Source organism: Macaca nemestrina, chromosome 7 (genome assembly GCF_043159975.1).
Source record: "Macaca nemestrina isolate mMacNem1 chromosome 7, mMacNem.hap1, whole genome shotgun sequence".
In the NCBI taxonomy this organism is placed as follows: domain Eukaryota; kingdom Metazoa; phylum Chordata; class Mammalia; order Primates; family Cercopithecidae; genus Macaca; species Macaca nemestrina.
This window is the reverse complement of record NC_092131.1, coordinates 33061566-33073843: the sequence shown is the minus strand read 5'-3', so window position 1 is coordinate 33073843 and position 12278 is coordinate 33061566. Positions and strand designations below refer to the sequence as shown.

The 12278-nt window shown below is 37.9% G+C and overlaps 1 protein-coding gene across 2 annotated transcripts in view; it reads left to right on the top strand.

Moving 5' to 3' along the window:
• Positions 1–12278, top strand: part of LOC105495818 (YLP motif containing 1) — an 80914-nt gene extending 68636 nt beyond the window's left edge. Inside the window, exons 20-21 of one of the 2 annotated variants that reach the window (XM_071099841.1) lie at positions 5160–5342; positions 5670–12278. In XM_071099841.1, coding sequence (XP_070955942.1) covers positions 5160–5306 — 147 coding nt within the window. In that variant the 3' untranslated portion in view covers positions 5307–5342; positions 5670–12278. Of the gene's footprint in view, positions 1–5159; positions 5343–5669 lie in introns of those variants that run through there. The other variant, XR_011625726.1, reaches the window with a different exon arrangement.

Here is a 12278-nt window from a genome sequence, read left to right as displayed (position 1 = left end):
TAGAAGCATGGGACTGAATGATCTTGCCCAAGGAAAAAGTATAAATGGAAAAGGCAATAGGACGCCAGACTCCAAAATTTAGTTCAGATAGAGCTAAGTGTTTCAAGAAGAAAAGAGTGTAGTCAGTTTTTAAATGATGCGGAAAAGACAAGTAAGTTTGGAACAGATAAATGACTGCTAGATGTGGCAACATGGAGGTCACTGATGATTGTAGTTTGTCATCAGTCTACAGTGATGAGGGGGCAGAAACCAGTTTGGAGCAGATTAAAGAATGAATAAGAAATGATGAAGTACAGTGCAGCATATGTAGGCAACTTTTTGAAGTTTTGCTATGAAAGGGAATAGAGAAATGAAGCTAGGGCATTAGATAGGTCTTTACATAAATATTGAATTCAGTAAAAGTGATAGATGTGTATATCCTTTAAAACAAAATAACAAAGCAAAGGGATCATATATACTGTTCTGTACAAGTCTTTTTCAGCTATTCCATCTTGATCTTTCTATATAAGCATATACAGACCTACCATTCTTTTTAAAGGGCTCCTTAGTGTGCCATTGTTTGGTTGTACAATCAGTTATTTAACTAGTCCCTTTGTATTAGTCCATTTGCGTAGCTATAAAGGAATATGGGAGATTGGGTAATTCATAAAGAAAAAAGGTTTATTTTGGCTCATTGTTCTGCAGGCTGTACAGGAAGCTTGGTGCTAGCATCAGCTCCTGGTGAGGCCTCAGGAAGTCTTCAGTTATGATGGAAGACAAAGGAGGAGCCAGCGTGGCAAGAGAGGAACCAAGGGGAGGGGGTCCCAACTCTTTTTAACAACCAGATATCATATGAACTCAGAGTGAGGACTTGCTCATTACCGTTAGGAGGGCACCAAGACGTTCATGAGGGATCCTCCTCCATGACCCAAACACCTTCAATATTGGGGATTACAATTCAACATGAGATTTGAAGGGGACAAACATCCGAACCGTAATACGAGATTTGAAGGGGACAGATGTCCAAACCGTAATATCTTTATTGATGGATGCTTACAGTGTTTCCATTTATTGCCAGTACAGACGTGAAGGTTGTGGTGTGTATGTCTCTCTTTAAATACCTACATGCAAGTAATTGCCTGTTTTTCTACACTTCGACCAGCAGTGCTGTTATCAAACTCTTTAACTTTTGATAATCTGATAGGTGAAAAAAAATAGTATCTCATTTTTCATTTATTTACTTAAGAATGAGGTTGTGCATCACTTACCTCTATGCATCATTTCTTTGTATTTGTTTCTTAATGAATTTTCTCAGTGCCTTAGTGTACTTAGTGTACTTTGTAATGGGCACTATTACAAAGAATCCAGGTTTCAAAACTTTTTAAAATACTGCAGATACTCCAAAGCCTGCCCTTGTTTGTGTAACTTCAAGGGATGGGGAAGGGAGAGCCCACTGCCATTTGCACCCAGCCTCACCGAAGAACTACTTGTAATGATACCTCTTACTCAAGTTTTAAGACTGGAGCCAACAGAGGCAGAAGTGGCCCTTTCTTGCAAATAATAAAGTGTAGTTCTGGTAACAATTAGTAATCTAAAATGAGAAATATTTTATCTGTTTTTACTCAGGTAACTATCACTGTCTTCACTAAGGAGTATGTAATGCCATGCAGTTTATTTTGTTAGGTTAGGTGACCAAAGAGAACTGAATGGTGCACATTCTAGTTCTTTAAAGTTACTCCTCTTTAACTCTCCTCCCCTGCCTTATACCTTGACTTCAGATAGTTTTTAACTCTTGAACTACTCACCAAAATCAACATTAGAGCACAAGGAGATCCTACAGGTAGTAAAGAATACAGAATGCTGTACATTACTCATTCCTTTTCTGGGCTTTCTTTGTGTCTGTGATCCAGCTTTTTACAGATACCAGGTGGGTTCTTGGGATTAACTTCCTCTATAACGAAAAAGGTGGTTCTGTAGAGTTGGTTATATTAGAATTTTGCCTAAATGGCTAGACTTTAAAATATAATTTACTTTTAAAATATTTGCTTGCTTGGGTATAAAATGGTAGCTTACTTGGACTTTAATTTGTATTTCTTTGATGACTATGAAAGGCGAACATTTCCCTTGTGTGTTTGCTGAGTTTGTGTATTTTAGAAATATTTATAGTGACAGTGGATGAAATATAAGGACCTCAAACCTTTGAGTGCTAGTCGAGATTTTTCTGTATTATAACAGTTTTATTTTTACAGGAAAAAACAACAGCAAAAATGTTGTAAGTCGCAAAAGTACCTCTAGGAAAATTAAAAGGGACACTGACATTTAAGAAGCCATTTCAAGCTGAAAGTCATTATTCTGCTTCTTATATTTTTAGTGGTTCGGTAATCATTTATTCATTCCATATGTTGAATGTCTTTGTATGAAGTCTATGAATGAGTCCTCTTAAGGAGCTGACATCCAGTGGAGGAATTCAACATGTAAATAAATAATTTTACTACAGCATCAGTATAAATTAGAGATATTAACAAAATACAGTAGTTTCCAAAATATTTTAATTCCAACTTCATTTGTTGTTGGTTTTTTTTGGTTTTTTTTTTTTTTTTTTTTTTGAGACGGGGTCTCACTCTGTTGCCAGGCTGGAGTGCAGTGGCGTGATTTTGGCTCACTGCAACCTCTGCCTCCCAGTTCAAGCCATTCTCATGCCTCAGCCTCCTGAGTAGCTGGGATTACAGGTGCCCACCACCACACCTGGCTAATTTTGTTTGTATTTTTAGTAGAGATGGGGTTTCGCCATGTTGGCCGGGCTGGTCTCAAACTCCTGACCTCAGGTGATCTGTCTGCCTCAGCCTCCCAAAGTGCTGGGATTACAGGCGTGAGCCACTGTGCCTGGCCGAATTCCAATGTTAAAATCTTGGGCATTTATTCGCAAACATACTACTGATTTCAAAAACAACTACACACTTTTTCTTCTAATCCTACCATGTAAGGGGCAAACTGTGGCCACTGAACAAAGAAAAAGTAACCAGCCCACAGCAAATTTAAATCCATTCCCATGGCATCCTCAGCACAGTAGTGTGTTTTCACATAAATGCCCAAAACTTAGTTCGTAATGATCTTTCGCTAAAATGTATATCCTTGATCCTAGGTGGCGCTAAGAGAGTATATATGGATTTTATTTATTTATTTATTTATTTTTGAGGTAGGGTCTCTCTGTCACCCAAGCTGGAGTGCAGTGGTGTGATCTCGGCTCACTGTCACTTCCGCCTCCCAGGCTCAAGCAATTCTCCCACCTCATCCTCGTTAGTAGCTAGGACTTCAGACACCCACCACATCACCATGCCCAGCTAATTTTTGTATTTTTAGTAGAGACACGGTTTTGCCATGTTACCCATGCTGGTCTCGAACACCTGGGCTGAAGGGATCTGCCGGCCTCGGCCTCCCAAAGTGCTGGAATTACAGGTGTAAGCCACTGTGCCTGGCTGTATGTATGAATTAATCAAAATAGGTACTTCAGCATTGATGGGCAGAATGCCCAAAGATTTTTCTATATGGAAGCCCACATTATTTATTAGGCTTCTTACTAAGGCCCATGAAAGACATTGAGCCATAGGTTTTCTATATACTAAAAACCTACTTTCTGGAAAGTCAGGTGTTATCAGTTTCTTCCCACTGCTATTACTGTGACTCCTCCCTTTGACCAGGTGATACTGTTAGAAGCCTAGTTATTTCATTGCCAGTCATGCAAATAGTAATTAGTGTACATTAGAGCAATAATGCATTTCCAGGTCCAGTGTGAAGAGCATGATGTTTCCATGCTCTGGTTCCCTCTCCTTGTCACAGATAATAAATCACAAGCCATGTTTAAAATACATTATCTGTGGACTTTGGTACCATGTAGTGCAAGCAACAGATTCATAGTTTCTTTTTAAGAATCTGAACTTTTACAGAGTATGTATATCTCCATATACTTTTAAAAACATATTAACATAATATGTGGCTGGGCATGGTGGCTCATGCTTATAATCATAGCACTTTGGGAGGCCAAGGCAGGAGGATTGCTTGAGCCCAGCAGTTTGAGACCAGCCTGGGCAACATAGTGAGACTCTGACTCTTAAAAAAAAAAAAAAATTACAAAAATTTAAAAAAATCATATGTAAGAATATATATATTTTAAAACTCAGAATACCAATAGGAAATATCCCTGATCCATGTATTTGTAGTTGTAATCTTGCCATGGATATCAGCTGAGTCTGTTTCTTGGTCTCTCTGTCTCATGAATGAAAGTAGTAATACCAGCTTACTGTTTTCCCTAAGATTAAATTTCAAGAAATATTTCTGTGTAGAGATAAATAAAATTCAGTTACTGATCTAGGGTGTTGATAGTCTGTTAGGGAGGACAGATCTGTAAGTGGATAATTACAGTACAGTGTGGAAGTTCAAAAGCAGACATATCAAAATCCAGAAGTTAACTGTGGGAAGCAGTGATTATTTGATTGGCAAAGGAAAAAGGGGTAAGTCAGGGAGGGATGACTGGACTCATGCCAAGTGGATAAGGTTAGGGAAAAGACATTTCAGGAAGAATGACTAGTACTTATATGCAGAGTTACAGAGACAAGAAATGGTGCAATGCACTCTGAGTGCTAGAAGGAAGTTTATATTGTTTGTATAAAATGCCATAGGCACTGGCCAAAGATGTTGCAGGAAAGTAGTTGGAGCCAGATCAAGAGGGACCTGAGTTCTTGGACTTGACCTGGTAGGTAGGGAAAGGAGTTAAAGCAAATGAGTCACAACTGTGTGTTTTAGGAAGCTCACTCTGGCAGCATGAATCTGGAGGGGGTGAGTACAGACAGGAAGACTAGGTAGAGATTCGTGCTTTGCTTTCAGGTGAAAAAAAATGAGGTCAGTGAATTATTAAATAAAAAGGAATGGCAGAGGAGAAAGAGAGGACAGGATTGAGCTGAACTGTTCAGGAGCTGGAATGGTTAGGACTTGGATTGGCCAGAGAGTTTTCTCTCTGTGACTTAAAATATATGACTTTTCCCAATTTTCCTGGGTTAGTTTTTAATTTTTTAAGCTTGCGGTTTCAGATGAGTCATTCTACCCCTTAGACTGTCCAGAGAGGGAGGGGGCTCTTTGCATATTTATTTTTCCTAAAGCTCAGCCTAATGCTGTGTTCTTTTTAGGTCAGATGGGCAGACCTGGAAGAGAAGAAGGATGCAGATAGGAAAAGGGCCATAGGTTTTGTGGTCGGACAGACTGATTGGGAGAAGATCACAGATGAAAGTGGTCACCTGGCTGAAAAAGCCCTCAATCGAACCAAATATATATGAGACTTAGTTTTTGAACGGAGTCATTATTCCTCTAAGGTAAGAGTACACAGTCATATAAATAGCCTACTGTGTGGTTGCTTCAAAGGGTTTGAGATAAAGAAGACAGCATGCTTTGCTAAAAATGCTCTCTTCTTGTGTTATTTTATAGTTCTGAAAGAGTAAGTATGTGCTAGTTGTTAACATTTACAATATTATTAGAAAAGGAAGCCATTTTCTACAACCTGGCTCACTTATAAAAATAAAAACCTTGAGAAAAACTTGAATTCGATAGATTTGGGAAGGAGTGAAGTGATGTTATATTAAGGGTTACTGAACCTTCTACCTGTTCTTTCCAGGTGTGACAGCCTTTTCTTTTCTTTCCAGGTGGTTCGCTTTGAGGTGATCTGAAGCCAAGGCCTCACGGAGCTTCTTTGTGTGTCACCTTGCTTCCACGTTTCAGTTATTGTTTTGTTTCTACTGCTTTAGTTTTTTTAAAGTTCTCCAGTGTCCCCAAGAGGTATTAGAATCTTGCTGTGCCCAAGCAAGACGTTAATTTTTCTTTTAACTGTTTTGGGGAGGGAGGGAGTGATAGCTTAACTGCTGAAGCCAGGTGGGGGTCCGCTGGAGGATTCCAACAGAGAATATTTCCTCCACTGTACATTGTCACAGACTATCTCTATCATCATTGCTTTGTGGCTGTTTCTGTTTTTTACTGTATGTAACTGGTAGCTGATTGTACTAGGATTAAAAACAATAAACTTTCATGATAAAGCCGATGAGATTCATGGGCTATACAGCATGGGCCCTTTTCTCTTGTTTTCTTAATTTTATTTTTATTGCTTTTTAAATATGGTATGTCCTAATTAAATGCTAGCTGAACATCCCAAAACCTCTTTTTAATTGAATATTATGTGGCTCAATGATTCCGTAGCACATGTTGTAAAACACAGGGTTCAAATGATGTTCAAAACACTCATCTTTGTTTTATAGCTGATTTATTTCTCTATCTTTGTGTCTTGAAGACTGATGAACCTTAAGTTCAAATATTCATCAGTTCCCTGGAGCATATCCATTCTGTAACATGATGCTTTATTTAAAAAATTTTTTTTATCCTCTCTATTCTTCCCTCTCTTCTTTCCTTTCTTCCTTTTTTCACTTTCTCCCTTTATACTCTGTTAGGTTTTTATTTTTTCCTGATCTGGCTTTGACTCCTGGTAGACAGAACTGATGTATTCCATGGAACTCAAGCTTGTTGCCTTACTTTGAACTTGAATTGTAGATTTTTAAATGAAGATTGCAGGGAAAGAGTAATAAAGACGCAGAGCACTCTGGCATGTAACCTTTAAGCCTGTCAGGTTTTCAAGTTCTTGCCAGATTGTTCACTACTGGAAAGCATGGCCTTCTGCACAGAATTTCCTCTCTTGTGGTTAATACCAGGTGGAACCCAGAAACATACAGAGATAAAACCCAAATATTATTCTCTTTAAACATCCTGCAAAGAAAAAAGTCATCTTTTAGCGTGAAAGAAGATGAGCCTTCTTCCTCAAGCATCATTTCCATTTTGTAATCCAACTCAGCAATTTGTAAATGTGTTCACTGAATACTTCAATATTTTGAAATATTCTCTTTCAGGCCACAGATGAAAATCCTTTAGTTTTATGACCTACATTAAAGACTGTATGAATAGAGCTAATACTTAGTAGCATTTGAACAGTATCTCTTTGGGTTCAACAAATTGATATTATAGTACTGAATACCCCAGTTTAATGGAAATTCTAACAACTTTCTGTACTTTTATCTTCCCTGAAAATCTGAATTTTTAAGCAAAAGAGACTTTAAGTTCATTAAAAGTCAATATTGAATGTATAAATTGCTACATTAAATAACTTCCGCTGTTTGCAGTATTTAATAAGCTATTTTGATTGCTTATTGGCCTACAATATATTTCTGTGTACTGACCTTTCTCAACCGCCTTTTTTATGTTGAGTGACGATATGTCGCAAAATAGCCAAATAGAATTATTATTTGTACAGAGACTCGTTTACTACTTTCTAAAGCCACCCAATGCCTATTCTCATCAAAAACAAAACTTCTAGAATGTGTTCTCTAGTTCAGACGAAATGGAGGCCAATATGTTCTTCTGTAGGATGCTTTATTTCAGTTGTCCTTAACCTTGTGACGTTCTAACTGACAGTAGTCAGAATGCCAGTGAAATGAGTGGTGATTACCCGTGAATCACTTAGAATCATGGGTAATTTTGCCTGTATGTGTTTTCACCTTACAGCCATGGCTTTATGTCTGTTCTGTTATACCAGGGCAGGGTGGGGAGCTGCGGAAGAGTTAACAGAGTCAGAAAGGACCTCTGCCAGTTTTCAGAAGATATTGATTACATGACCTTAGAGAATGAACATAGAGTGCTCCTACTTGAGAAAATGGGTATAACAACCTTCATGCAAGGGGATTAATGAAAAAAGATTTGGCACCAAAAAGAGTAATGGAGACAGCCAGTTGATAATTGATTTTGCTAGTCCAATGTGGGGCTTAACAAAATTCTTGCACTTACATTACTACTAGAAGCAGAGTAGAATAGAAAGTCCCAGGTACCTTGAAGAAGAAATTTGCTGTGGGTAGAAACTGCCTTGATAATACAAATATTTTAAGTTTGTTAAGAGGTGCCCTGGAAATGCAGAGGACCAATCTTGGATTCCATTATTTGCTAGCATTTAATTTTAATTTTATTAACATTGTTTTTCTTCTCTTAGTTGCTGATTTTAGTCATATGAGTTTTATTTTAAATCTTTTGTGGTGTCATGTTACTTAAAATAATCTTATGTTCGGGAAGGTTTCTGATACCTTGGTGGGTATTTCAGCTTTTTTCTTTTTTTTTTTTTTGGTCAGCTCTGTAAAGATGATTTCAGACATTTTAAACTAAAAGTGAAATCTCTTGCTTAAGTGATCCACCTTTACTTGTAAACTTCCTGTGTGAGGAATTCAGTAGATGAGACCCAGAAATTTTTCTGTTTGAGAATATTGAGTGTTAAGTGCTGTATTTGAAATATTCAGGGACTGATTACAGAAATCAGAAGCCATTAATAATAATACACAAGTAGTCTATTGACACCTGATTCATATAATTTTCTAGAAGTTTGAGTTTGATTCAGATATCAGTGTTCAATCCAGAAGTTTATTGACAAAGATAAAATCTTAAATTTTCTGGTTGGATGTATTTTCCTTGTGAAAGAGTTTTGATCATTGAGCAAACCAAAGTAGGTGCCATCTCATCTAGAGATCAACTATTAAATTTTTTATTGGATTGACTAAGATTCTCAACTTCGGCTTTCTTATTTTGGAGCCCCCTCAGTTTTTGTGTTAAGTATTGTATCCTGCTAACTGCAAGTTGCAGATATTTTGATAATAGGTGTCTAGAGCCTGGCTTAATTACTAGGATTGTAAAAGCAACAGATTCTCAGCTGAGGTAAGTTTTACTAAGCTATAGAAGGAAAATGATTTCTCATTTTTAGTATTGACAGACCCTAGTACAAGTTCAGGTTCTTCCCTTAGAAGCTGTATGACCTTAAGCAACTTTTTTTTTTTTTTTGGAGACAAGGTCTCACTCTGTTACTCAGGCTCTAGTGCAGTGAAGCTAGATACAGCTCACTGCAGCTTCAACTTCCCAGGCTCAGGTGATTCTCCCATCTCAGCCTCCCAGGTAGCTGGGACTAGAAGTGTGCACCACCACACCCAGCCTTTTTTTTTTTTTTTTTTTTAAAGACACGGGTTTTTACCATGTTTCCCAGGCTGGTCTGGAACTCCTGGGCGCAAGTGATTGCCCACCTCAGCCTCCCAAAGTGCTGGGATTTTAAGTGTGAGCCACCATGCCCGGATGAAATACTTAACCTATCTGAGCTTCAGTTTCCTGCCTATAAAATGAAAATAACACAACACACCTATTAAACATTGAGATAATGTATGTAAGCTACTTGGCACAGTACTGAGCACATAGTAAAAGCTCAAAAATCAGTAGTCATCATCATCGTTACGTTTTGATTTGTTCTCACATGTTCTTTTTGAAATTCAAAATATCCAGCTGGCTTGAAGATAGTTGTCATGTTTTATAGTCAGCTATCATAAACTGAGCTATGTCATATGTAATAGTACAGTGTGTTGAAAGAGTAATTACTCAGAAGCATTTTCAGGTAACCAGTGACATTGATTTTCGGAACTAGTATGGAGGCTTGAGAGGCTTGGGTGCAAAAGGTAATTTAGTACTTACAGGGGGTTGAGTAGTAACAGAAAGTAGTTGCCAGACCACAGGTATGAACAAAGGTGAGGGCACAGAATCATTGATTTGCCTTGATTTTCACATATTCAAGAAGAAAGTAATTTTGTGAATAAAGGTATAAAATTCAGGAGGTTCAGGCGTCCCATCCGTGTCAACCCTCAGCCTCCCATGACTCCATCTGTAGAGGCAACCAGTGTTAATTGAGAAAAATTGTGTGGATAAGCATTAAGTATTAATGTTTTTACCTGGTTTTTGAACACACAACACCTTATTTTTCCTTTACCAGTATGTTTTAGAGTTCATTCAGATCATACATAAAATATTCCCATTTTCTCTCCCCTCCCCATCTCCCTCTTTAGTTTTCCAAAGGTACCTTCGTAATATAAAGAGGTTTACTGAAAATTTTCAGAAATTGTTTCAACTGCATCTCTGTTCTTTTCATAGCATGGAATATATGGTATGGGTATATTTGTATACAATTCTTTCATATATGTAGGTTGGTGTAACCACCCTCTACAGACTTTCTCCTATTCCCCCAACCCCACCATCTCTAACCCTTGGCAGCCACTAATCTGTTCTCCATTTTTATAATCTGGTCATTTAAAGAATGTTATAAATATGAAGTTATATAGTATGTAACCTTTTGGGATTGGCATTTTGGTTTTTTTCACTCAGCGTAATGTTCTTGAGATTCATTTAAGTTGTTATGTGTGTCAATAGCTTATTCCTTTTTATTACTGAGTAACTTTCCAGCTCATTCTCTTTTGCAGCTGCAGAATATTTTATGTCTTTACTATCATTTAACTTACAAGGTCTCTATTAATGGGTATTCATGCTTTCGTTTGCTGTTATAAATTATGAATTTCATATATACTCAATTGTTCTGCGGCTTCCTGTACTTGCCTGATTTCTAGCAATGAAGGAAAATACCAATGGCATCATTTCATAGACATACTCAAAGAATGACAAGCGCTTAAGGACCAGCACAGCACAATGGTGAACTACTATCAAGACAGTATGACAGTAATGAGATGAAGACGACACATCTTGTTTCCTGGAAAATCCTGCATGATAGGAGTCTGACAAAGCAAAGAACCATGATGTGTCTTAGAGAACCAGAATGGCCAGAGACTCTGCTGATCCCCTGGTCCACACATGACTGAGAGTTAATACCTTAGGTCACTGTTCTCAGAACCTGGATATTTATATGCACGTGCACCTCAGTGACTGATCAGATCTCAGTTTTCAGGTCCGTTGCTTTCACGTTTGAAATAATAAAGGAGCATCCTTACAGGGCTGAGCTGCTGCATTCATCAACAGCCCTTTGCCTGCGGGCAGTGCCTTGCATTTGTGATCTACAAAGAGCCTGTGGACTTAATTGTTTATAGGGAAAGGCTTGACTTTGTGTCTTCTACTTAAGAAGCTTGAACTTTTTACCAAATATTCATACTCCTTTTCCTGAAAATACTGATCTAGGCTGCAGATCCATCTCTTACCATATTTGAAAAATTGAAATAATATCTTCTGCCATAACTTGAAATTCCACTCTCAAATCTGTTATTTCTGACAGTGAGTTTGTATTTCTCAAGTAGATATGTCTGATGCTTATTTCTTTTACAGCATCTGGCTCAGTGCATGGCTCATACAGCTGTAGAGTGAGTAAATACAGGGAATGTTTCCTATGTGTATGGCAAGGGTCACAGACTCAGGCAGGTAACATGAGCAAGGCAGAGGGTGGAGACTGATAAACTAGACAACTAGATAGGTCAGGTCAGTTGGGGGCAGCACCTGCTCAGCCATAGCAGATTGTGGCCATGTGGGGGTGTAGGTCTCATATTGCCACATTCCCTGGGTTTTCAAGAAAATGTGAAAAATCTGTATTTTTATGTGAGATCTTCCAGTGTTTCAGCATGAGGTTCTTTTTGTTTGTGAGTGCTTTAGCCCGCACAGCCTGCCTGCCACATCTGACTTGTGGGCTGCCAGCTTGAAACTTTTGATATTTAGAGAAGTGGTTAGACCTTAGAGTTTGTTCTGGTGAGATCCTTCTTGTTTTACAGATGAGGTTTCTGAGACTGAAAGAAGGGAAGTGACTTACTCAAAGTCTCACCGTTACTCAGTGGCAAAACAAGACTAGAATTTGGGTTTCCTGGTCCATAACCTGGTACTTTCTTTTTTCTTAACCACAATACCTCCTTTATGAAGACCTTCATAAATTCTAGGATAATGAGTTCTCCTTTATTGTGTGTGTCGTGTGCAAGTGCCCATGTATGTATTTACTAAACTCTGTGGACCTGGAAATACATTCTGATATGACTATCAGGAATGATGTGATTACTTCTGAACCAACTTCCTTAAACTCTTGTAAGTATAAGGTAGCTATATACCTAGGATCCCTCTGAAACGCTTACTGCTTAGTTGGGTAATTCTCATGAATAATAGAAGCTTGAAAATTAACAGAATATTGGATTCAATGATTGTATAAGAGCAGTGGAGTTTTCTCCACAAAGTAGAGAAAATTGTATTGTTATGCAAATAGCTTACAGAAGTATTAATTATTTTGTTTAATTTGTAATTTCTTATGTAACTAGTCCATTTGCTTTCACTCCAGTGATGAGCATCTTACTTGCTTCACTTGGTAGTGCCCCATTCCTCATCTTTTTAAGAACAAATTCATCAACTTGGCATTAAAGTCTATCAGTAACATGATCCCA